This window comes from Salvelinus alpinus, chromosome 18 (genome assembly GCF_045679555.1).
Source record: "Salvelinus alpinus chromosome 18, SLU_Salpinus.1, whole genome shotgun sequence".
NCBI lineage: Eukaryota > Metazoa > Chordata > Actinopteri > Salmoniformes > Salmonidae > Salvelinus > Salvelinus alpinus.
The window spans coordinates 39,888,825-39,916,574 of NC_092103.1; the positions used below are offsets into that span (position 1 = coordinate 39,888,825).

The 27,750-nt window shown below is 41.9% G+C and overlaps 1 protein-coding gene across 2 annotated transcripts in view; it reads right to left on the reverse strand.

Annotated features, from left to right (window-relative positions):
* Positions 1–460: 460 nt before the first annotated feature.
* The window catches only part of megf10 (multiple EGF-like-domains 10), a 152,727-nt gene continuing 125,437 nt past the window's right edge, over positions 461–27,750 (reverse strand). Inside the window, exons 9-25 of one of the 2 annotated variants that reach the window (XM_071351872.1) lie at positions 24,728–24,940; positions 22,338–22,512; positions 21,790–21,910; positions 21,141–21,304; positions 15,068–15,170; positions 10,774–10,920; positions 8,030–8,164; positions 7,546–7,674; positions 5,831–5,959; positions 5,525–5,653; positions 5,096–5,224; positions 4,500–4,727; positions 4,121–4,260; positions 3,146–3,269; positions 2,820–2,864; positions 2,511–2,714; positions 461–2,304 (exon numbers count right to left, since the gene is read on the reverse strand). In XM_071351872.1, coding sequence (XP_071207973.1) covers positions 2,138–2,304; positions 2,511–2,714; positions 2,820–2,864; positions 3,146–3,269; positions 4,121–4,260; positions 4,500–4,727; positions 5,096–5,224; positions 5,525–5,653; positions 5,831–5,959; positions 7,546–7,674; positions 8,030–8,164; positions 10,774–10,920; positions 15,068–15,170; positions 21,141–21,304; positions 21,790–21,910; positions 22,338–22,512; positions 24,728–24,940 — 2,482 coding nt within the window. In that variant the 3' untranslated portion in view covers positions 461–2,137. Of the gene's footprint in view, positions 2,305–2,510; positions 2,715–2,819; positions 2,865–3,145; positions 3,270–4,120; positions 4,261–4,499; positions 4,728–5,095; positions 5,225–5,524; positions 5,654–5,830; positions 5,960–7,545; positions 7,675–8,029; positions 8,165–10,773; positions 10,921–14,433; positions 14,734–15,067; positions 15,171–21,140; positions 21,305–21,789; positions 21,911–22,337; positions 22,513–24,727; positions 24,941–27,750 lie in introns of those variants that run through there. The other variant, XM_071351873.1, reaches the window with a different exon arrangement.

Here is a 27,750-nt window from a genome sequence, read left to right on the forward strand (position 1 = left end):
AGTGTGAAACTTTTAGAAAAAGTCTACGTAGAATAGGGTGATTGAAAACAAACGAGCAAAAATGTGTATATACATTTAGATTTACACGGGTCCAATTTGTCTGAAAAATATCAATAGCCTCAATAACACTAATCCTGAATTGTATTGTTTTTTAGTGACATGTTATTTATAACGCATTATAAACAATTAATGCTATAAAAACAATATATTGTTTGAGTGACTAGAGTGTTGTCAGCCTTCAAGAAACCAATGTCAAGTCACTGTCAAACGGTCATGTTGTTTCCTTGTGAACATTGCCATTTGTAAGAGAACAGGGATTTAATTATTATGGAATTCTTTGTAATGAAAATAATTGAGTGAAATCTAGTCTTATCTACAGTTTGATATTTATGCTATTCTGATTGGACCTGGAAGAACAGAGCACAGGGTGTGATATATTAATAACATACAAAAAGGAAGGCATGGTGTGTTGTTGATTTATTTTTTTTACATCAACACCAAACATCACTTCTCGTTTTCAAGTGATTTACAGCTATATACATCATTTTTGTACAAATACATTTCATATCTGGCTCAGAATAGTTTAAGACTTGTGGCTGTCTTTTAGGCCATTCATAATGCGTGAAAAGACATGCAGAATACACAAAGAGTTCTAAATCTAATGTTGAACAAATCCAGTATTTATGGAAATGTAGGCCTATACAGTATTTATGGAAATGTAGGCCTATACAGTATTTATGGAAATGTAGGCCTATACAGTATTTATGGAAATGTAGGCCTATACAGTATTTCATGTGAATCTTGAATTTGTCTCATATTGTTTTTTGATAAGGTCTTTCATTTCATTGCGATGCAAAAGTCCAGCTTATGCATTATTACTACAAATTATTTATTATTTCTTTCTTTTTTTAAATGATACTGAGCCCTTTTAATTGCACTGCATAAAAGTTCAATTACTATTACATACTTTAACAACAGAGTACATCATATTAATAGTTTTCCTGTTCTAAATTTGATTAAAAGTCAAAACACAATTTCACAGGTAATTGCCAATGAACTCATAGTTTATCTAATGATCTAATATTGGAGATATTTAATAATCTGGAGATATTTTAGTGGTCCTCCTTCAACATGCCTTCCTAACCAGGAATAAAACTCCACTCTTTTTCACAATTGAATTGACATAATGCTGACATGGAATGTTACGGTGTTCTGCAGTCAGTTGTATGACCTTCCAGGAGGTTATAACAGGCTTTATGTAATTCTTATGAAGTGTCATGAAAGTATTATGGCAATACATTTAAACTTGTTCTCACAACAGTAACTGACACACAACTCTAACTGCTTATAGTAATAGACCTCAAACTGTGCGATTGAATGCTTGCCACAATTCAACTAATGCTCATAATCCACCACTAAAAGAGCAAAAGGAACTTAAAAGAAAAGTTTTACTATGACTTACTATGGCACTTAAACCTTTGGTTACTTTAGTATTGATGTCAGACTAAAAAAAGATTAAGATTTGTCAACAACAATAACAGTTACATTGTCTAACAAACAAACAACAATGCTCAACCGTACAGTACTAATAACAAAAAACAAAGGGGGGAAAAAATTAAGAAAAAAACTGGCTAAAATACTGGTAACTGGTTAATTAGCGGATTCCTAATACTGTTAAAGTTCACTTTCATCGTTACAATGATAAATTGAGGTTTGTTTTGTATACTATAGATTTTAAAAGGCAGGTGATGAGTCCCCGGTGATTGAAATGATTTACTGAACACTTCATATAGGAAAACCTGTAAAAAGCTGTATATCAATATTACTCAAGCACCTCAAAATACCAAACTTTTCACAAATAACAGTCATGTCTACATTGATAAAGAAAATTGTGAATGTGACACTTGAGGCAACATAAGAGTTCCTCTCTCCGAAAAAAAAACGTGATTAAGAATGATTATAGTGATAATAAAAAAACAAATGCAAGAAAACAATGGTGCAGCGAATGAGCATACAGTATGCCAGCAAATGAGGAGCATTCATTAGCTGAGCCATGGGTAGAGGGGGTGGGGTCCTTGTTGAGTCTCTGGAAGCACATTCGCTTGTCCAACTCCTAGTGGCGGGATTCTCTGGTAGCTCATTCGCTGTCTAGTTCCTTGTGGGGTGACGGGGGGCTGTCCCGTGTGGGCAGGAGATCGTAGTGACAGGGGATGTGGCTGTTTTTTGGTAGGTCGTACGGATCCTGGCCAAAGGGGCCGTGACCGTTGCTGTTCCCAGGTGAGTGGATGGCGTTGACAGTGGGCTCTTGAAATACAAGCATTTTCAGGTACTGTTAGCAACATAGCAATGACAATTTTTTTTTTAACTTTGGGAATACTCATTTAATCTGAGTTTGTCTAACAGTATCACCCCTTCTCACATTTTTTTTTTTACCAGACAGGACCTTCAATGGTCATAATGGATAGGTATAGGCTAAAAATAAGAGAGACAAAAATCCTACTGTTCCTCACCGACTTCGTAGACGTTCTTATTGGTGGGGCTGGTGTTGTTGATTTCAGCATAGGGCGAGTCTCGCCGTGCGGGTGACTTCATCTCAACGTAGCCGCACTCTACTTTGGGCATCAGGAGGGGTGGGTCCTTGATTGTGGCGTAGGGATTCTCTGAGCTGTTGAGGGAGCAGGAGCTGGCGTGATAGGGCGTCCCCTTCACCAGGTCTGAGTGACATAGAAAAAGTCAGATATGGTATTCAAATTCAAACTGACCAACCTGTGTTTTATTATATACAGTATATGATATGATATACAGTAATAAGAGCCTACCTCTCAGGGATTTCCCCATGTATCGTCGGTCCACTCCGTAAGCTCCTGGTACAATAAAGAATGATATGAAAAATATATAAGTACATTATAATGATACATACAGCATTAAAACCCCTCACTTTAAAATAAGTGTGCAATATGTTTTCTGTCTGTCTGTGTGTGCACGTGTGTGTGTGTGTGTGTGTGTGTGTGTGTGTGTGTGTGTGTGTGTGTGTGTGTGTGTGTGTGTGTGTGTGTGTGTGTGTGTGTGTGTGTGTGTGTGTGTGTGTGTGTGTGTGTGTGTGTGTGTGTGTGTGTGTATAGTGTCCTGGTGTGTGTGATCTCACCCAGCTCGTTAAAGCAGCCCCCCTGTTTCCAGTCGGCAGGCAGGGTTCCAGTGTGGTCCGCTATGGGAAGCCTCTTCCTCTGGTCCACGTTCTTCAGGTTCACAAACAACTGGTTGTTCTTAGCCTTAAATACATCCCAGAACACCGTGGTTATGGTAATGATCCAGGCTTTTAACACATTATATGGAATTACTGATCATTATTGTTAGCTGTATGCTTTTGTTGTGGAAAAATGTTATTAGACAAAGTACAGTATCTTCATATATACAGTACCATAAGTATCAGAATGCAAGTTTCAAGATTTTTTTTGTCACGTGCTGTGCAGTTTTTTATATGAAGTACAGTGAAATGCCTGTCTTGCTTGCTCTTTTTCAACAATGCAGTAATACTGTATCTTATGTAGCCCTTTCCTGTAGTCAATGACCAAAAGTGACCTCTTTGGCCTCATGGGTGGAATGTTATTCATCTTTTTCATAATTAATAAATATACTTTGTTTTTTTAAACAAAGGAAATACAGTGTTTCTATGTCAAACAGTTTTGTTATATTTCAGTCTTCTGTGATGTATATAAAGTGTAATATTGGGATGCAAACTCAAAATTGAATATATTTCAACTCTATATCTGACACGGTACAGGTGTTTTCTTTTCTTAAGCCCATAACCATGTGTGTGAAGTATAATTTTGTTTCAAAGTAGATTTGTTTAAGCTACCAAGACTGTGGCCCTGATTCAGCCCACAGCAGTAAAAGGTTTTAAAGTTGAAAAAACAACTATCATCTCGATGATTCCATCAAATAACATCTCAAATCGATTATATTTTACCTAGCGCTTTTCACCCCTCATGTGAATGTAGTTCAATAGGGAGGGTTTGTAAATGGTATACTAAGGGAATTGGCAAACTCAGTACACAGTTAAATGGCAAATATACCATCAAGCTAAGCTCTTTATCACAAGTGCATTAAAAAGGGGTCTCACCTTTCCGTAGGGTAGGTTGTTGACATGTGGGGGACTAGTGCACTGGGTCAGAGTGTGGTAACTGGGGTTAGAGAAGTAGTTGCTGTTGGGATGTCTGTTGGGATGTACGGGTGTCTGACTTGTTTGTGGGTGCGCTGCATCTGAAAGACAGAGATAGACTGCTTACTTAAGTCAGAACTAAAAACCCTTTCATCACAAGTATAGCCACATTAGAATAAATGCTAGTAAGGGGAAGTGGCTATTCATTTCTTTTCACAGTACTGTCATAGTGATATAATTTGACCACAGGATAAAAGTATGTGCAACTGAATTGAAAATATAGATAAAAGATGAGGCTATAGTACCGCCAAATCACTAGGGCAATGGTGCCTATGCTTACCGGTGATGGCGTAGTCGGCGGCGACGCGGATGGTGGGTGTGTAGGTGACAGCGGGCATGGTGGTCTCCTTGCCCTTCTGCTTCTTCCTGTACACAATGAAGAGGAGGAGAAGGAAGAGCACCAACAACACCAGGATGATGATTCCCGCAATGACGCCGATCTGGTAGGAGTCCACGGGCACTGCAGCGCTAGTCAGGCTGTTGGGGTTTCCCACGATCACCACCCCGGCTATGACGTGGAAGAAGGATTAAGTTAGGTCTAGGACATATTCAACTAACTCAACTTTATTCATCCCCTCAGAAGCTATTGTTAGAGTGCAGGTGCCCTAATGCTACTTATCTTACTCTTACAGATTTGCAAGGGGACACTAACAAGTGCCTAGAGGTAGGGGCTAAGGATCAGTTTGGTATTGGGTCAGTATATTGATATTGTTCTTTGAGCAGCAGTTACGTGTCTGAGTCTGATCCCAAAGGTGCCAGGTTTGAATCACGCCTCGGAACCTTGCACCACCAAATAAACACCACATTGGTGTCAGCAGTAGGATTCAAAACCATCTTATCAATGACAGGTTTGTTCTAATATGTAACAGTCTTCACCTTGGTCACACCTCACCCCCTTCCAGCCGGGGTTGCAGTAGCAAGTACCCGTCATGTGGTCACAGGTGGAGTTGTTCAGACAGTCGCAAACCTGACGACAGCCGTAACCATAGGAGCCAGGGGGGCATTCTGGGAGCAAGCAAGGTAATCGACAAGCATATTACAATCAACGTTACTCATTTATTCTTTAACCATGCATTACTGATGTACAACACTGTACAGGAGAACTTGTCATGCTTCTCTGAGTTGGAGTCAAAATCACTACAATGCCAGTTAATTTAGGAGAATAATTTTAACATAAAGAGACAACTATTTACATTATGAGTATATTTCAATAACATGATTTTGACCCCAGCTCTCATTCCTATCATGTGTATCCTGTGTTCTGTAGTTATTCTGATGACACATAATCCTGTGGGGTAAACTCACTTTGCTCACAGTGGCGTCCCATGAAGCCGGTCCGGCAGGTACAATGGCCAGAGATGTGGTCACAGTCGGCTCCGTTCTTACACTGGCAGGTCTGGGAACAGTCCTTACCATAGAAGCCCAATGGACAGCCTGCAATGGATACATATACTATCAGTCTTAGGTCAGCATTTGATTGAAGTGTGGTCACATACAGCCTGTTATGAAATATAGTTTTACACAGGATCTAAATACAAAGTTTTATGACAGTGTGTCATGATGAGGTGGGCAGTGCTAGATGGGGTGTGTACTTGTGTGTGTGTGACTCACGTTGTGTACAGTAGAGGCCCGTCCAGCCCGGGGTACACTTGCACTCCCCGTCATAGGCACTGCAGTAGGCCCCGTTGTGACAGTTACACGTGTGGATACAGTTGGGCCCCCACTGACCAGGGGGACAAGCTGAAAGACAAGGACAACAACCACAGTATGAGCCTGGGGACGATGTTACAGTACACTAAAAGATGTTTATAGCACACACTATACAGAGTGGGGATTGAAAGCAGCAAGACTTCTGGTTTTACTTCCTCTTTATTCAGTAACTAATCTATAATTGGGAAAACCAGGGTGTGTGAACTATCTTGCTAACCAATGACAATATTTGAGCCACTGAGCAACGAAGAACCAGGACGAATAGAACATCAGCGGATCCTAGGCATTGAAAAGTTTTTGATTGAAAAGACGTCTCCTCAACTAAAAATATGTATTTTCAACATCTTGTGCTATAGGGTAAGGACTAGGAATGAACCACAGAAGTATTTCTATGGGCTGAAAATCCATGTATCATGAACCAACACCAGAGGGAGCCATAGTACATCAATTCCCAGACTGTCAGCCACACTACTACACCCAACAGTGCCCTATTATAAACAGAAAATGTTCTCCCTCAGAATGTCTTCCCAGGAATTCGTCCTGGAAAGTCTATGATGTAACATTATGCTGGGCGAAAGTTATCGGGCTACACGAGAGGTCGGCGTCAATACTACTTGACACTCAGAATGCGAAGCATGTTGCCCCACATCTGTGATTATGAGGCAGCCCATGCAGGGTATCCCAGGGTCCTTAAGACTGTGATGAGTTAGGGGGTCATGCAGAGGTCAATAGGGGTCATGAGAGGTCAAAAGGGGTCACGGAGGTCTCCTCACTTGGCAGTAATGTGAGCCAGGCCGAGGGGCTAGCAAATGTCAGCGCCTTAGATAATGGTGTCAGAGACCGGTAAATCTAATGTGGAGAGTGTCTCGCTCAAAACACGTTCAGAGTCAGGGGTCGCAGTAAGTAGCACCTGTGGTCTGTCTTAATGGGCATTAATGGAGCTAGGAAGCTCAGTGGAGCTGGCGAGGGGCTTGTCAAGTAGATTAGCAGAGATGGTAAATGTGTACATTATGGAAGTGTTAAAAATGTTTTTGGTGTAATTAATCTAATGGTTTTGTAATTTGAGTTGTTTTGCTAAATTGAATCATTTTCTGTTATAGAAGATTATGACTTTCAGGACTTCTGACATGACTTGGTAGAACAGAGCAGGGAAATACTGGATTAGCAAATGTTCTTTAGCATGGAATGTTATCCAGATTCTAAGGATAGGATATACAATATGTTCAACATATTCTGACATTCTACCAATCCTAAGAAACAAACCTAATCCACAAAAGAAACGAGTTAATGTCAGTTCCATATTAAATCTAAGAAATCAATAGGATATCTCTCCATCTCTCCAAAATTGAATTTCAACTAATTTGCTGAATTGACCTAACTAAATAAGATTAACTCTACCACTGGGGATGCAGATAGACAGGGTCACACAGGCTTTTTACAAGACATTTCTGTTCCCGAAACCGAGCCAAACCAAGCTGTAACGAGCTGTGGTGGATGGTTACACATCCTGTATAGTTTCTTCAATAATGCTAAAAGGACATTGTGGGGAAACGTGAACCAGCATAGTTTGGTTCAGAATGGCACAATAGTGTGAAAAGTAGTTTGAGAGTTCTCACGTTGTGAACAGTCGCTTCCAATCCAACCGGGGTAGCACTGGCACGAGCCGTCGATGGGGTTACAGGTTCCGTTGTTGGTACAGGTGCACCCCCATGCACAGTTCTTCCCAAACCTACCACTGGGGCACACTGTGGGAGGACGGCAAGAGAGAGTGAGACACAACCTTTAAATCAACAAGTGAGCCAACAACCCTTACTGGACAAAGAAGAGTCAATGGTATTTTTTCATAGCGGAGAGTTACGCCATATAACATTCATGAATAACTCGAGGCAATGTTTTCATATCTACTGTCACATGACCACTATCACTATAATACACATTAATTATCCCAGTCTATCAGGTAAGTAGCCTTATGAAGGAAATAATTAATAAAAAACACATTTATGGAAATTACTTGGATAAAGCACTCGGACACGGTATAGCCTGTACTGAAAAAGGTGTCAAACAAGGTTATGTTTGAGTGTCATACCGGGTAACACTCACCTTCATTGCAGAGGGCTCCCTTGAACCCTGGGAGGCAGTCACACTGGCCAGAGACATGGTGGCAAGGTCCAATGCTGTGAACACACTGGGGACAGGCCTGGCTGCAGCGGTGGCCATAGTAGCCTGGTGAACAGACTGGAAGGACAGGTTGAGAATAATGAGTCAGACTTAAGAGTGAGACACATACTGACTTGAGATATTCACATACTGTATGTAACTGTAGTATGAATCACGCATTGATGTCAATGGAAGGATTTAGGACATTTCCATTACAAAATGGTTGCTGCATATCACCAAGCTGGGTGCCAGGTGGACAGGGTGAGTTACCCCTCTATCGGGTTGCAAAAATCCTGGTTGGATGATTATTAGAATATGGTAGAAATAAGAAAGAACTCCAGGAATCCACCAGCCGGGATTTCTGTAAAACCTGGACATTTTGGGAACATATTTATATGTGCTGTATTTACACTGAGTGGACAAAACATTAGGAACACCTTCCTAATATTGAGTTGCACCTCCCTTTGCCCTCAGAACAGCCTCAATTCATCGGGGCATGTACTCTACAAGGTGTGGAAAGCATTCTACAGGGATGCTGGCCCATGCTGACTCCAATGCTTCCCACAGTTGTATCAAGTTGGATGAATGTCCTTCGGGTGGTGGACCATTCTTGATACACACGGGAAACTGTTGAGTGTGAAAAACCAAGCAGCGTTGCAGTTCGTGACACACTCAAACTGGTGTGCCTGGAACCTATTACCATACCCTGTTCAAAGGCACTTATATCTTTTGTCTTGCCCATTCACCCTCTGAATGGCACACATACACAATCCATGTCTCAATTGTCTCAAGGCTTAAAAATCCTTCTTTAACCTGCCTCCTCCCCTTCATCTACACTGATTGAAGTGGATTTAACCGGTGACATCAATAAGGGATCATAGCTTTCACCTGGATTCACCTGGTCAGTTTATGTCATGGAAAGAGCAATGTTTTCCTAATGTTTTGTACACTCAGTGTATATACAGTACCAGTCAAAAGTTTGGACAGACCTACTCATTCAAGGGTTTTTCTAAATTTTTTATTATTTTCTACATTGTAGAATAATAGTTAAGACATCAAAACTATGAAATAACACATGGAATCATGTAGTAACCAAAATTGTTAAATGTAGAAACCAATACAAATCAAAATATATTTTAGATTCTTCAAAGTAGCCACCCTTTGCCTTGATGACAGCTTTGCACACTCTTGGCATTCTCTTAACCAGCTTCACTTGGAATGCTTTTCCAACAGTCTTGAAGGATTTCCCACATATGCTGAGCACTTGTTGGCTGCTTTTCCTTCATTCACGGTTCAACTCATCCCAAACCATCTCAATTGGGTTGAGGTCGGGTGATTGTGGAGGCCAGGTCATCTGATGATCACTCTCCTTCATCAAATAGCCCTTACACAGCCTGTAGGCGTGTTTTGGGTCATTGTCCTGTTGAAAAACGAATTCCCACTAAGCGCAAACCAGATGGGATGGCGTATTGCTGCAGAATGCTGTGGTAGCTATGCTGGTTAAGTGTGCCTTGCATTCTGAATAAATCCCAGACAGTGTCACCAGCAAAGCACCATCAAACCAACTCCTCCATACTTCACGTTGGGAACCAAACATGCAGAGATCATACGTTCACTTACTCTGCGTCTCACAAAGACACGGCGGTTGGAACCAAAAATCTCAGATTTGGACTCATCAGACCAAAGGACAGATTTCCACCGGTCTCGTGTTTCTTGGCTCGAGCAAGTCTCTTCTTCTTAATGGTGTCCTTTAGTAGTGGTTTCTTTGCAGCAATTCGACCATGAAGGCCTGATTCACGCAGTCTCCTCTCAACAGTTAATGTTGAGATGTGTATGTTACTTGAACTCTGTGAAGCATTTATTTGCCTGCAATCTGAGTTGCAGTTAACTCTAATGAACTTATCCTCTGCAGCAGAGGTAACTCTGGGTCTTCCTTTCCTGTGGCGGTCCTCATGAGATCCAGTTTCATCATAGCGCTTGATGGTTTTTGCAACTGCACTTGAAGAAACTTTCAAAGTTCTTGAAATTTTCCAGATTGACTGACCTTCATGTCTTAAAGTAATGATGGACTGTTGTTTCCTTTGCTTATTTGAGCTGTTCTTGTCATAATGTGGACTTGGTCTTTTACCAAATCTTCTGTATACCACCCTGTACTCCACAAATGAACTTATAACAAGGCACACCTGTTAATTGGAATGCATTTCAGGTGACTACCTCATGAAGCTGGTTGCAAAGTTGTCATCAAGGCAAAGGCTGGCTACTTTGAAGAATCTAAATAATATTTTGATTTGTTTAACACTTTTTTGGTTACTACATGATTCCATATCTGTTATTTCATAGTTTTGATGTCTTCACTATTATTCTACAATGTAGAAAATAGTACAAATAAAGAAAAGCCCTGGAATGAGTAGGTGTGTCCAAACTTCTGACTGGTACTATATGTTTATAATAATAATAATAATAATTTGGCTTATATTTGTCCTATTTCAGACTTGTACAAGTGTGTAATACAATAATAATTGTTTTTTGCATATACCAACTCCCCCTTAGACACCTTCTGAGAGTGGGGTCATGGCCAGGGTCAACCTTGTGCTTTGATAAGTTGTGAAACGTTCTATATAAATCCAACACAATCAGATACAATATGAGCCATTAACACAATAATTGGTCAGATATGAGATACTCACTGCGCTGGCAGGTGGTTCCCCGGAACCCAGGCGCACACTCACAGGTGCCCTCGTCAGGAGAACAGGAGGCCCCGTTCTTACAGTTGCAAGGGAGGGAACAGTTTGGCCCCCAGCGGCCCTCGGCACACACACTGTCACAGTGGATACCTGGAAACACACACACTTTCACAGTGGATACCTGGGAACACAAACAACGTAGGGCTCACGCAAACAAGTCCACACAGGTCTGTCTCCCATTGACGTCAAGGCAGTGCTAGAGGCGTCATTACAGATCCGGGATTGATTCCAGGTTATGTCGCAGCAGGCTGCGACCGGGAGACCCATGAGGCGGCGTATAATTGCCCCAGCGTCGTCCAGGTTAGGGGAGGGTTTGGCCGGCTGGGATGTCTATTTCCCATCACGCTCTAGCGACTCCTTGTGGCGGCCCGGGTGCATGCACACTGACTTCGGCCGCCAGTGTTTCCGGTGTACAGTGTTTCCTCCGACACATTGGTGCGGCTGGCTTCCGGGTTAAGAAGCAGTGCGGCTTGGCAGGGTCATGTTTCAGAGGACACATGGCTCTTGACCTTCACCTCTCCCGAGTCCATATGGGAGTTGCAGCGATGAAACAAGACTGTAACTACCAATTGAATATTACGAAATGATAAATAATACAGAATAATGATTTGCTGTATTTGTGGGAAAGTCCAAGTTGCGTGCGTTTATCTCGACTCTGAATCAGGCCCGTAGAGAACATCTATAAAGCCTTCAAATACTATAAGAATTTAGGTCTGACTTAGGTGTCGTTAAGAAATTGTAAGGCCATCAAAAAATATATGGAAGGAGGGAGGGCTGTTCAACTCATGGTCTAAATACAAGCAGGTGGAGGATGGGTGGCTGGTAGTAGGGACGGGTGTGACAGCTAGGAGGGGCCTCACTATCTTCCTGGTGGGTGGGAGCTGGAGAGGGGGTGTTGGGATGGGATGGTCAGCTGTATGGGGAGGGAAATGGGTACTTAAGGTCTTCCACAACCTTTTTTTTTTCTTCACACATTTAATTTCCAAATTATAGCATTTGTAACCTTAAAATGTTTTCCACACTGTGCCACTGTATATCCTACTGCTGTTTCTCATGATTGGTATCATTAAAACATGGTGTTATCTTGGTCAAATTCATGTATCTTCTTCTTTTAATCTTCTAAATGAACAATATTGTTTTTACAAAATAAAACGTAGACACAGCAACAGGAAGAGAGTGGAGATACGAAGAAAGAGGAGATGGGAAGAGGAGATAGGAAGGAAGAAAGAGGAGATGGAGATGGGAAGAGAGAGGAGATAGTAATAGGAAGAGAGAGATTGAGATCTTTTAGGCTGTGCCTGTGACCCACCACATAAGCAAAGCTCATGTTTCTAGCATTAACCCAGTCTTTAACTGCAAGTGGGACTTTACCCATTGTTGATGAGTCACTGGTCTCTAATCTTACTGTTTATTTCTATCCTGTTGCATAGTAACTTTACCCCTTCCTATATGTGCATATCTATCTCAATTACCTTGTAACTGAGCATAGACTCGGTACTGGTACCCCGTGTATATAGCCAGGTTATCGTTACTCATTTTGTATTTATTCCTTGTCTTCATTTTTTTTCTATGAAATTAAAAATGTTTTTTTTTCTGCATTGTTGGGAAGGGCCGTAAGTATGTTGTATGTTTTGGATATTCAATAATAAAACAATTCAAAGGGCCGTAAGTAAGCATTTCACTGTTAGTCTACACCTGTTGTTTACAACGCATTTGACAAATAAAATGTGATTTGATTTGAGTTGACAATGGTAGCATCACTATAGGTAGCATCAGTATCAGTTGGACAACACATAGCATACAGGGGTGAGGGTTAACTAACTCTACACTATAGCCCAAGGTTCTATTCATTCACACAATCACACCGTAGTGAAACATTTTGCAATAGAAAACAAAAACAATTTCAGTACCTTTTCTTCCGTTAAGAGCCTAAAGAATACGACCCATCTGAAGAAGGCTTGGTATTGTAAATCTGCTAATTACAGGGATTGATTTCCAGATTTCTGCAGGGTTTAATACCAGACGGCAGCCTCTTAAAGGAAATCTCCACCCAATAACTATCTTTTGGCATTTGTTTCATTAGTCCATTGTTGCCATAGTCCCAAATTGTTTTGCTTCTCAGCAATCAAGTTTTCAAGACGTATAACTTTCAACATACACAAATCATCCCCGTATGATGCATTTTGCATCATATGATATAAAATGCATCATACAGGGATGATTTCTGTCAATACCATCTTACTGGCAAAGCTCCACACACAAACACAATACTACTAGGCTCTCCAATGCAGCATCTATCCATTTGTGATGCATTACATTTACCAAATGTGGCTATTTGATTGGACTAGGGCCCTCAGTCTTTCCTAACCAAGTGCCCTGCCAAGGAAATACTCTGGGCATTAGTTGTAGGCTATAATAAGGCCCAGTCTTGGTAACGTCTCATAGTTTTTTAGTAAACAGAGGTAGCACACCTGAAGTAACGTTAAACCGTAGGCTTAGCAAAAACGGAAGTAGAAAGGTTGAAGGGACTCCCACACACTGTGCACTGTACTTGCAAACAGATATGAAAGTGTAATGTTTTGGTCACATACATGTAGTAGACCTCAGTCATTCAATTTCCCGAACAACATCTACAAGTGAATTGCTCTAATGGTTTATTAACATTAAGCCTGTCAACAAAACATGACATCTTTGTACCCTATCAAACTTCAAACTCTTTTGATGGTCTATATTACTTTCAATTTTGGACGGTGACACACAAGCAGCCCTGTGCCAAATGAGTAATATGATTCAATTTGCCAGCAATTTGTCCGCAAGTCGTTTTAACCTGCATTACAATGCTTCTCACATTCTCTGTCTCTATCGAGCAAGCCATTTTAAAGCACCAAAAAAAACACCCCAAGATTTTTATCTCTAGGACTTAGCAGGAATGACACTAAGTTAACTTTTTCCTCCTGAGAACATGAAATAGAAAGGTGAGACAAGCGATACGGCCCCTTGTTATTGTCCAAGGGGATTGGTTTCAGACTGTGACAATAAGGGCCATACAAGAGCAGCACACTAGACTGTCTGGGCACTGTGCCCCTTGGTGGTTAGAGAGAATACTTCAATGGGGAGATTGGACACTACAGAGTTTCCCAATTACATTGTCTTCCCCCCTGAATCACTTCAACAAAGGCATGGGCAAAGCATGTTGAGCGTGTTTATGAAAAAAGAGACAGTTCTCAAACTTTTAAGTGTAAAGTTGAGTTGGCAGGACAAGCTGTGACAAAAAAAATGTTTTCTTCTGTTGGAAATTGAACCGTATCTGAGAACCAGGGAGTTCTCCCCCTCCTTCCTCTTCCCTGACTCACTCTGTTTTTTCTCACTCCCTCTGCCACCTCTCTCTTCCTCTCTCCGTCTTTTTGCCACCTCTCTTTTCGTCTCCTTCACATCTCTCTCTCTTCACTCTTTTCCTCTTACCCTTCCCTCTCTGTGTCAAAGGCTTTCTCCCCCTCTATGTTTCCCGTACCCCTCTTTTCTCATCTCCCTCTGTTTTCTCCCTCTTTCTCTCTCTAACTTTCTCCCCCCCACTTTCTCTCTCCCTCCCTCCCTGCCTCTCTTTCTCCACTTTCTCTCTCTATCTCTTTCTCTCTGGGTTGTTTTGATGCTCTCCCCCTTTCCTCCATCCCACCCCTCACTTTCTCTCCCTCTCTCTCTGGGATGTTTTGATGCTCTGGGGGCGATAGGCAACAGTGTGATGGAGTGCGGTGCCCAGGCTGGGGGACAAAGGGCTCATTGAGGGGCTGTGTGCGCGTTGCTAGGCGATGGCGGAATGCTGCCGATAAATGTCCGGCTAAGTAGCTTGGAAGAAATGCGTCAGTTTTTAAAGGTCTGACATCAGTATGCTGTGTAGGTATGGACCTAAGCAAAACACGGGAGAAGAGAGGGAAAGAGAGGAGACTTACTGGTGAAATACAGTTTTTGGGCCATGCTTACAGTTCAAATCATCCACAGGCACAGAGGCAGGTGGTATAGTCTTACAACTACTTTTAACAGTGGTTTAAATTTGAGGCAAAGTCAATAAATATTCCCAGTAATTTTGGATTTGGATTGGATGGAGGATTTGGATTGGATGGATGGGTGGGTGGATGGATGGGTGGGTGGATGGATGGGTGGATAGTATGAATGGACGGATGGATAATCTTGTCAGGAAAGGGGTTCTAGAGGGTTCTACAGGTTAAGGCTCCAGACTCACCTGTCCATCCAGCCAGGCAGCGACAGTACCCCGTGGAGGGGTGGCACCCGTCGGCATGGCTACAGTCACAGCGCTCCCTACAGTCCATGCCATAGGTGCCATCCTGGAGAAAACCCAAAAGATGCCGTTTAGACTGATGTTTATTTTTTTATTTTTTTTGTTTTTTACCCCAATTTCGTGGTATTCAATTGGTAGTTACAGTCTTGTCCCATTGCTGCAACTCCCGTACAGACTAGGGAGAGGCGAAGGTTGAGAGCCGTGCATCCTCCGCACTGCTTCTTGACACAATTCCCGCTTAACCCGGAAGCCAGCCGCACCAATATGTCAGAGGAAACACCGTACACCTGGCGACCGTGTCACGGTGCATTGTGCCCGGCCCGCCACAGGAGTTGCTAGAGCGCGATAGTACAAGAACATCCCTACCGGTCAAACCCTCCCCTAATCTGGACGACGCTGGGCCAATTGTGCGCCGCCCCATGGGTCTCCCGGGTGCGGCCGGCTGCGACCGAGCCTGGACTCGAACCAGGACCTCTAGTGGCACAGCCTTATTAGACCACTGCGCCACTCGGGAGGCCCTAGACTGATGTTTTGACAGATTCTGCAAAGTCAACACACAGTATATTTGGTAAACGTTGTGCATGTACATTAGGCAGCCTTTCCCAGTCCTAGTCCCAGTCTCAGTCCCAGTCTGGTCCTTCAGGTCCTTTGTCTATGCAAGTTTTTGGTTTGCAGCCTGATGTCTTTTCATTAATTTCAATCAACACTATCGGCATATCTATTTATTATGGCTATTACGTTAGCTACTAAAACATTAGCTATTAAAATAAGATCCAACAATAATATCAAGGGCCTAGAAATCCAGGGCTTAAAAACAAAGGTGCCATTGTACGCTGATGATTCATATTTTCTTTTAAATTTACAATTTGGATCACTCAACAGCCTCATAGAGGATCTAGATACCTTTTCTAACCTCTCTGGATTACAACCAAATTATGATAAGTGTACTATATTACTTATTGGATTACAAAAAAATACAACTTTTACATTACCGTGTTGGTCTTCACGTTGAAGTGGGCATACTTGGTATTCATATCTCGAAAGAAAGAAATTATCTCACTACAATACATTTTAATAGAAAGTTGGCAAAAATAGATAAGATCTTGCTACCATGAAAAGGAAAATACCTGTCTATTTGTGGCAAAATCACTCTGATGAACTCTTTAGTCATATCCCAGTTTCCCAATCAATTTGCTTATGGCCTTCCCTACACCCAGCAACTTGTTTTTTAAATTATATGAGCAAAGAATATTCAATTTTATTTGAAATGGCAAGCCAGACAAAATTAAACGGGCCTATTTATATAATGAATATGAATTCTGAGGGCAGAAATTATTAAATATTAAAGCATTAGACCTCTCACTAAAGGCTTCAGTCATACAAAAGTTATACTTAAATTCAAACTGGTTCTCTAGCAGATTAGTAAGAATGTCTCATCCCTTGTTCAAGAATGACCCTTTCCCCTTTATTCAGATTACAACCTTAAACTTTCGGCTATTTGAAAATGAAATAATCTCCAAAATATCGCTATTTTTAAAACAAGCCAGAGAATTTCGTTGCAATTTCAGTTTAATCCACCAGAAAAGACAGAAGAAATATTATGGTTAAACTCAAATATACTAATACTAATTATACAAAAAATATATATTTTTGGACAAATGTTTAAAAAAGGTATAATCTTTGTAAATTATATCGTAAATAGGACAGGTGGAGTTATGTCACACATGCAGGTAAGAAAAATATATTGAAATGTCTGCTCTACTCAAAAATACCAACTATTCTGAGCATTACCGCAATAATGGAAGAGGCAAGTGGAAAGGGGAGAAAGTAAGGAACTTGTCTGCATTAAAGACAAAAGTTGGCTAAAGAAAATTGTGATAAATAAAAAAGTATGCCAGTTTCAATTAAGGACCAAAAAACTTCGATTGTAAAATAGTTGGGAAGAGATTTTCGATGATTCCATGGCACATGGTTTATGAACTGATACACAAAACAACGCTGGATTCAAAAGTTTTTCAATTAAATGTATCATACAATAATTCTTGCAACCAATGTTATATATTATTTTACCCCTTTTTCATGGTATCCAATCTGTAGTTACAGTCCTGTCCCATCGCTGTAACTCCCGTGCGGACTCGGGAGAGGCGAAGGTCGAGAACCGTGCGTACTCCGAAACAAGACCCAGCCAAGCCGCACTGCTTCTTGACACAACAACCACTTAACCCAGAAGCCAGCCGGAGTCGCTAGCGCGCAATGGGACAGAAACATCCCTGCCGGCCAAACCCTCCCCTAACCCGGACAATGCTGGGCCAATTGTGCGCCACGGTCATGGCTGGCTGCGACAGAGCCTTAGACCACTGTGCCACTCGGGAGGCCCAACCAATAGAATGTTATATACAGTACAAAGTCAAAAGCTTGGGCACACTCATTCAGGTGTTTTTCTTTATTGCGCTTGATGTTTTTTTGCAACTGCACTTGAAGAAACTTTCAAAGTTCTTGAAATGTTCCAGATTCACTGACCTTCATGTCTTAAAGTAATGATGGACTATCATTTCTCTTTGCTTATTTGAACTGTTCTTGCCATAATGTGGACTTGGTCTTTTACCAACTAAGGCTATCTTCTATATACCACACTGTACTCCACAAATTAACTTTTAACAAGGCGCACCTGTTAATTTAAATGCATTCAAGGTGACTACCTCATGAAGCTGGTTGAGAGAATGCCAAGAGTGTGCAAAGCTGTCATCAAGGCAAAGGGTGGATACTTTGAAGAATCTAAAATCTAAAATATATTTTGATTTGTTTAACACTTTTTTTGGTTACTACATGATTCCATATGTGTTATTTCATAGTTTTGATGCCTTCACTATTATTCTACAATGTAGAAAATAGTAAAAATAAAGAAAAACCCTTGAATGAGTAGGTGTGTCCAAACTTTTGACATGTACTGTATATATAATATATATATTTACGAAAAAATATAGGGGATTGGAAATGATGCAGAAAATAACTGGTGTTGGAATAGGTTTAAGCAAACACAAGCTCACACAGGAGTACTCCTATGATTTGGTGAGCTTATTTGTGTGTTCATGTGAACACATGTCTGTTCAATAAAGACTATTTTCATCCTCGCAAGATTAAACCAGTGCCCTGGAAAACTCCTGAAACTATGGACCTCGGAAGGCAAAACTGCCGATATGAATTATTGTCACGCCCTGACTTTAGTTATATTTGTTTTCTTTATTTTTTGGTTAGGTCAGGGTGTGACGAGGGTGGTTTGTTTAGTTTTTGTATTGTCTAGGGGTTTTTGTCCTGTCTAGGGTTTTTGTTTATCTATGGGGATTTTGTATGGTCTAGGGGTATGTAGGTTTATGGTGGCCTGAATTGGTTCCCAATCAGAGACAGCTGTTTCTCGTTGTCTCTGATTGGGGAGCCTATTTAGGTTGCCATTTTCCATGTTGGTTTTGTGGGTAGTTGTTTTGTATGAGTACCTGACAGAACTGTTGTGTTTTGTTCCACTTTTGTTTTTTTTTGTTTCAGTGTTCAGGTTATTATTAAACATCATGAACACGTGCTGCCCTTTGGTCTACTCCTTCTTCCTCAGATGAACTTCGTGACAATTATATTGTATGGTATTTAACACTGAGTTCTGAGTACTTGTGATGCGTTCTATTAAGGGGCACTAACATTAAACATCTGAGTGAAATATTTGTTATGTTTGATTCATTCCACATTTCACTGCATCTGATTTAAATCTTAATTTGACCTCCTCCATCATCACCACCTTGTTTGAAACTACCATTAAACTGACATGCATACTGTATATGGCTTTGTATGCAGATATAAGAACAAATCCTGTAGATTTGGAGCTTCTCGACACCAAGCTATTGGGAAAAGAGTCTTAATCCACCAACTCCTGACTTCCTGAATGATTTGCTAAATCATTACGGAAAGCTGGTGATCAAAGGACTAGCGCTTAGCATAGCATGTGACTGCTCAAGACTCCACCGCAAGTGCTTAGAGCTGCAGTTTCTTCAAGGGAGCAATTGGCCACGAAACACACTTACACAAGTTTCACATTTGTGAGTTTCCAAGTTTCTCACATGCAAATTGGCTGTAAGAATGCTGCTCAACTTCTATGGAGGTCAGAGTCAGTGTGACGCAGTTGTTAATTTGTAAATCGGGAGATGTCGGAAACAAAAAGTTAGCGCAAGAGGGGAGTGTCCTGGGGAGTTCTGAGGTACTGGAAAAATCACCTTTATAATACATTTCATGGTATTTGCGTAGTGACATAGAGCAGTACAGTAGAGGCACTTGAAGAAGTTGCACACTTGGGGAACATTTTAAGTAGCCTAGGGTCTGGGAAAAATGTGGCCTTTTCTAAACACATTTCATTCAATACTATGTCATTTTACATGACTGGAGACTTTGGCAGAATCTTTTTTTATACAGCACAAAAGATCGAAATGACAGGCTACTTTGACACTGACAAACTGAGAATTTGAGATCAGTGAAAATGACCTTGTCTTGAATCCATCAATAGCCTATCCCTAGGTGTGTGGAGCCACATATTGTAGGCTACAATACAGTGGGGCAAAAAAGTATTTAGTCAGCCACCAATTGTGCAAGTTCTCCCACTTAGAAAGATGAGAGAGGCCTGTAATTTTCATCATAGGTACACTGTTTTCCGTGTTGCCCAGCAACAGCCCCAAAACATCACTGCTCTAGAGGAGATCTGCATGGAGGAATGGGCCAAAATACCAGCAACAGTGTGTGAAAACCTTGTGAAGACTTACAGAAAACGTTTGACCTCTGTCATTGCCAACAAAGGGTATATAACAAAGTATTGAGATAAACTTTTGTTATTGACCAAATACTTATTTTCCACCATAATTTGCAAATAAATTCAGTAAAAATCCTACAAATCCTTTTCTTTTCTCATTTTGTCTGTCATAGTTGAAGTGTACCTATGATGAAAATTACAGGCCTCTCTCATCTTTTTAAGTGGGAGAACTTGCACAATTGGTGGCTGACTAAATACTTTTTTGCCCCACTGTATGAGGAGGGAGTTAAAAATGCCTTCCAGTTTCACTGACTGACCCAATGATGCGCAGCTCACTTGCTGGTGATGGCCGATGCTTTGTGGCAAAAGCCCCTCTCTCTGTCTCTCTCTGTCTCTCTCCCTCTCTCTTTAGTAAAGCAACATTTGGAAGTTGATCAATCAGCATAATCTTCGCTTTTCAGCAGGAGCCATTTGCTTTCCAACCTGTGTTTTCCCTCGATTGGATTTGAAATATTGAGAAAGGGCTGTTTTGTATGCATTATGTTTTTTCACTGACAGATTTTCTGCGAGTACCCGACTGTTGGCTATTGCTTGTTATTGGGCTACAATCCACAGTTAGGCTATTTAAAAAAAATAAGCTATTGATCTGTGGCTAAATTATAGGCATTCTCATGGTGTAGTTGGCTATTCTGAATGATTTCATCAACAGATATCAGCATTTCTATAACTTTGGCAAATGTATTTAAATTTATCAGGGGTGCTTCAGTTCCTTCAGAACCCTTCGTGCTGCTATGCTTCTATAAGTAAATATAGGATGAAGTGCAACGCTGGAGAGATGAGAGTTGCAGGCTCATGTCTATCAGCAGAGAGAGAGAGAGATCATAGAAAGTTAATGTAATTCTAGTTATGTGAGAGATACTGGTGCGCTTCTCACACAGCCACGGCCAAGCGTTGGTCTCAAACTGGTTACTATGTTGCCCAAACCATAAACCCGGTACGGCCCAACCCGAACTCTTAGAATATTAGGCCCGGGCTGAAAATCTACTTTTTCCCATAATGTGGGGGCAGGAGAATTAACGAAGAGGACACTCAAATGAACTTAGATCGCTTTAATTATAATTTCTACGTAGAAAAAAGTAAATGATTTTAAATGCCACGAGAGGTACAGGATCCAAATATGTTCTAGAACAAAACAGTCCAAAACAGAGAGGTGCCAGATTCAACACCACTCACCTGGCAGTGGAGGTCACACCTCTCGCCCCTCCAGCCGGGGGCACAGGTGCACTGTCCGTTGAGGGCGTTGCAGGCGCCCCCGTTGCCACACATACAAGTGAGGTTACACCCCAGCCCCCATGTGCCACTGGGGCAGTTGATGGAGCAGTGCACTCCGTGCCAACCTGGAGGGGGGAGAAGACATTTTGATCATAAACATAGTTTAACAGAGGAGTAGTCAATTTCTCTCAAATGAACTAGTGTCTACAGTTATGTTTGTAAATCTTTTATTGAGAATATTATTTGGTCCCCAAAGAGTCGTACCCAAATGCCACTGCATTAGTAGAATGATCCAGCAGATCCACAAATTACAAATTAAGTTTTGCTTTCATATGTAAGTTAAGATTTCTACTGTATTTCTACTGCATTTCTACTGCATTTCTACTAAATTTCTACAGTTTTTGAAACTTTATTCTACAGTATTTCTACTGTATTTCTACTATATTCTACTGTATTTCTACTGTATTTTCACTATATTCTACTGTATTTCTACTGCATTTCTTCTGTATTTCTACTGTATTCTATTGTATTTCTACTGTATTTCTACTGTATGTGCTCCTTGAATGGGCTAGCATTACACACGCAGCGTTCCCTGGTGTTAGCAGCCTACCTGCTTTACAGGAGCAGGCTCCATCCACTGAGGAGCACTGTGCCCCGTTCTTACAGCCACACGTGGCAGAGCAGTTGATCCCGTGGGTCCCTGATGGGCAGGCTGTGGAACAGTCGGACCCCTGCAATGGAAATACTGTTAGCATTCCTGTACTATAGTTTAGTTAACTTTGTGTTATTCATCACACGTGGCTACGTGGGTCGTGTTCAGTGAGGCATACCGTAGAAAACATTTCATAACATTTTCTCCCTATTGAACATGACCCAGGTAACATCACAATGGAATTACGAGTGAATACTGTCTGTTAGACAGTCTGTTAGAATGCTCAAGACTAAGTCAGTCCAATCCTTGGACCTTCTTACAATTCCAAGTATACACCACCTTAATAAAGTCAACTGTTACTTCTTCAGAACACAATGTAAAATCACTAATGTTATGAATGATTTAGGCTACTGTAGCTTTATTAGACTGGACATGGAGTATATTACCACTCATTAGCCTTCATAACCTTTCACAGAGCCTTCCTAGACCCCTCATAGCGGCTTTACCTTGAAGCCAGGAGCGCAGATGCACTCCCCGGTCACGCTGTGGCAGTCGGCACCATTCTGGCATTGGCACACTTGCTGGCACGACTCGCCGAAGAAGCCGGGCGTACACGTCTCGTTACAGTAGGTCCCCGACCAGCCAGGCTGGCACGAGCACTCGCCAGACATCGGGTGGCAGCTGGGCACAAAACAGGGAGACAAAAGAGGACAATGGACTGTCATTGATATCATCGGATAACTCTGTTGTGACATCTTGTCTGGACACCAAGTACGCCAACACTCAAATGTGCTTCTAGCTAATGAACGACTAGCATATTAATAACGTATAAGACATTTTTTATGTTTGTTTTGCCAAATTACTTTTATAGTGTCTTATTTATTTGGGTTGTGTTTACGCTTGGTAAGGTAATGTATTATCTTGCCTTACAATTGCCCTACAATTCTCTACCATTTCATTTCATTACCTTAATAAGGTGCTTGGCTGCTTGGCTGACACCTATCTGACTGTTCTGCATGGTTGATCAAATCTCAAGTGAAATGAATGATCTCTTGAGTCACAGCCAGGCGGCTTGCCTATAGTTTATTACATGATAAGATTATATGTGTTCCAATGTTGATCCTTGGCAAGCACTACTTTGACTGTGAAGATCTAAGGAAAATAGAAGTACCGTATAGAGCATGGGAAAATGTAACAATACCGGAACATTGTAATAACAGAAAACAGTCAATGACCGTTTGACTTTTCACATGAACCCTCTGTATATCAAATCAAATATATGCTGTATACTGGGTTGAAACAACTTAACAAACTAAAGAGAGAACATAAAGTGCAAAGTGCCTTAAATGTGTAATATAAGGAAACCAAGGCATAGGAATACGTTCATTACATCTATACCTCTCACTTTACCCCCATGTTCAAATAAAAAACCATATGGAAAAGCTCTGTATGTCATATATGTAAGTGTGTCAATAAAATGTTCATGAATGAATCAGCTTTTCGGATACAGAGTTAAAACAATAGAGCTAGAAAGAGGGCTCTGGATGAATAAAACCAGTTTTAGCATGTTTATTGCCATTGAGGGCTTCCACCATTTTAAAGTAGTCCACTGGATGGGTATTATTTATTTTAGTACTTAACACAACACTAATTAAACAGAACATCTCCAGAACTGTCTTCAAATGCCCTCACAGGAGGCGGGATTAAACCATGTAACAGCCGGGGTGGGTTTGCTGCATGCACATGTGGCACAATACCGTTGTTGCCGTGGTACCTGTTTGAGTAGCAGCTGCTCCTACCTGACACAGCAGCCCCATTGAGACAGAGCAGAGCAGCTGTCCCCCCTCACAACACATGGAGCCTGCCAGCTGTGCCAGTTTGTCTAATACACAGGCAGTGGCACAATGGGGAACTGTCTGACTCCCCTCCGACCCACCCACCCAGCCACCCACCCAGCCACCCGCCACACACACACACACACACACACACACACACACACACACACACACACACACACACACACACACACACACACACACACACACACACACACACACACACACACACACACACACACACACACACACACACAAACCCAGACACACTTTGAGTGACTTCCAACGGTCTTGTTAAACTTTGAATCATTAATGTTTCTGTAGTACAATCAATGTACTGTGAGAGGCATAGGGCTGAATAAAACAATTCAATGATAGATTCTTAATTCGGGTGGCTCAATTGGTGGAGCATGAATGGTTGTGAGTAGTGCAATTAGTGCAATGATAATTACATTATCCTCATAGGATGATCACCATTATAGATTAGAGCATGATTATAGAATGTCCATTCTAGAATGATCTCAGGGATAATTACATTATCCTTATAGGATGATCACCATTATAGATTAGAGCATGATTATAGAATGTCCATTCTAGAATGATCTCAGGTATAATTACATTATCCTTATAGGATGATCTCCATTATAGATTAGAGCATGATTCTAGAATGTCCATTCTAGAATGATCTCAGGGATAATTACATTATCCTTATAGGATGATCTCCATTATAGACTAGAGCATGCTTATAGAATTAAGCAATAAGGCCCAGGGGTGTGTGGTATATGACCAATATACCATGGCTAAGGGCTATTCTTTCGAGGGACACAACGCGGAGTGCGTGGATACCACCCTTAGTATATTGGCCATATACCACAAACCCCTGAGGTGCCTTATTGCTATTATAAACTGGTTACCAAGGTAATTAGAGCAGTAAAAATAAATGTTCCACCCAGTTTATAATGTTCATTCTAGAATGAGCTCAGGGATAATGTAATATACTGTATTGTGTTGTATGTACTGCAACGTATCTTGTATCATATGTGCCAATGAGTGGGTATTACCTGCGTGTGTTCTCGGCGTGGCAGGGACACCTCTTGTCACACTTGAGGCCATAGTGTCCCTCGGGACAGAGGCGCACCTCGCACATCTCCCCCGTGTAGCCCGGTTCACACAGACACGCGCCACTGATGTGGTAGCACTTGGCTCCGTTCTCACAGCGACACGTCTGGCGGCAGGACACGCCAAATGTACCCACCGGACACTCTTCCTGGCACCTGGGGAGAAGGGCGATGGATCAATTCAATTCATTTAAAAAAAAAATATTTGTCCTGTGAGGGAACTTGACTACTGCTCAAGGCCAGGTTTAAGGATAGTGTCTCTGTACATACTGCAACATACTGCAAGTGGGGACATAATGTGACTAATACTGTGACACATTGCACCGAATGTGGATCTCCCGTTCGTCTACTGATCCTTCAGTATGACATTCTACATGTTAAACCGGTATGCAAGTACTCTCTGCAGGCAAACGCTATTTGTGTGTTCAAGTCTATACAGATGTATGATCTTAATTTGATCACTATTTTGTTGCTGATCATTTTCCTGCATAGCAGGAAATGCAAACTTGTAGTGTAGTTTGTAATTTCCACTTTACAAAATTCAGACCTGATTTTCCCTAACGGAAAATGTATCAACCTCTACAAAAATGTCAATTATAATCCACATAATAATTCACATTTCCTGTTGCTCCAGGATAATTTTTTTCCTGCTGTAGCAAACTGGCTCAAATTAAGATCCTACACCTGTATAGGCAGGTATAGTTTAACAGGGAGAACTAGAACATTAGCAAAGAAAAAACATGGCCTCCTGAGTGACACAGCGGTCTAAGGGACTGCATCGCAGTACTAGAGGGGTTACTACAGACCGGGGTTCATTCCCGGGCTGTGCCATAACCGGCTGTGGCCGGGAGTCCCATAGGATGGCGCACAATTGGCCCAGCGTCGTCTGGGTTAGGGGAGCGCTTGGCCGGGGGAGCTTTACTTGGCTCATCGCACTCTAGCAAATCCTTGTGGCGGGCCGGGTGCCTGCAGGCTGTCGCCAGTTGTCACGCCCTGACCATAGAGAGCCATTGTTTCTCTATGGTGAAGTAGGTCAGGGCGTGACTGGGGGTGATCTAGTTTATTTATTTCTGTGTGGTGTTCTAGTTTATTTTCTATGTTGGTGATTTGTATGATTCCCAATTAGAGGTAGCTGGTAACAGTTGTGTTTATGGGATATTGTTTTGAGTTAGTGCACGTAGCATCTCTGTAGTCACGGTACGTTGTTAGTTTATTGTTAATTTGTTTTTGTCTTTGCTTAGTTTCACTTTTTAATAAATAATGTGGAAGTCAACATCCGCTGCGCCTTGGTCCGACATTTATTCCAACGAACGTGACAGAATATCCCATCAAACCAGGACCAAGCAGCGTGTTCATCAGGTGAAGGATTTCTGGACATCGGAAGGAGATAATGGAGGACAGCGACGACGAAAGCCCAAGGACAACCCCAAGTTTTTTTGGGGGGGGGGCACATGGAGCTGGCGACTGAGCAGAGGGAAGATCCAGAGACAGGGAGGAGGTGAGGGCCCTCGGAGTGTGGTGTCAGGAAAATAACCTCACACTCAACGTCAACAAAACAAAGGAGATGATTGTGGACTTCAGGAAACAGCAGAGGGAGCACCCCCCTATCCACATCGACGGGTCAGTAGTGGAGAAGGTGGAAAGTTTTAAGTTCCTCGGTGTACACATCACGGACAAACTGAATTGGTCCACCCACACAGACAGCGTCGTGAAGAAGGCGCAGCAGCGCCTCTTCAACCTCAGGAGGCTGAAGAAATTCGGCTTGTCACCAAAAGCACTCACAAACTTCTACAGATGCACAATCGAGAGCATCCTGTCGGGCTGTATCACCGCCTGGTACGGCAACTGCTCCGCCCACAACCGTAAGGCTCTCCAGAGGGTAGTGAGGTCTGCAGAACGCATCACCGGGGGCAAACTACCTGCCCTCCAGGACACCTACACCACCCGATGTCACAGGAAGGCCATAAAGATCATCAAGGACAACAACCACCCAAGCCACTGCCTGTTCACCCCGCTATCATCCAGAAGGCGAGGTCAGTACAGGTGCATCAAAGCAGGGACCGAGAGACTGAAAAACAGCTTCTATCTCAAGGCCATCAGACTGTTAAACAGCCACCACTAACATTTAGCGGCCGCTGCCAACATACTGACTCAACTCCAGCCACTTTAAAAATGGGAATTGATGGAAATTATGTAAAAATGTACCACTAGCCACTTTAAACAATGCCACTTAATATAATGTTTACATACCCTACATTACCCATCTCATATGTATATACTGTACTCTATATCATCTACTGCATCTTGCCATCTTTATGTAATACATGTACCACTAGCCACTTTAAACTATGCCACTTTATGTTTACATACCCTACAGTACTCATCTCATATGTATATACCGTACTCTATACCATCTACTGCATCTTGCCTATGCCGTTCTGTACCACCACTCATTCATATATCTTTATGTACATATTCTTTATCCCTTTACACTTGTGTGTGTATAAGGTAGTAGTTGTGGAATTGTTAGGTTAGATTACTTGTTGGTTATTACTGCATTGTCGGAACTAGAAGCACAAGCATTTCGCTACACTCGCATTAACATCTGCTAACCATGTGTATGTGACTAATAACATTTGATTTGATTTGATTTGAGACTGTCAGGGAGGCAATGGCGAAGTTGGGAGAGAGTGAGATGAGAGAGATGTTGTGCAAGTGTGTCCTGCTCAACATCCGACCAGAGGATCCGGTTAGCAGTCTGGTGCAACCTGTGCCGGTTCCACGCTTCTGGCCTCAAGTGCACCTCTCCAGTCCGGTACGTCATGTGTCTCCTCCTCGCACTCTCCCTGAAGTGCGTGTCCTCAGTCAGGTACGTCCTGTGCCTGCTCCTCGCACTCTCCCTGAAGTGGGTGTCCACAGCCCGGTACGTCCTGTGCCTGCTCCTCACACTCTCCCTGAAGTGCGTG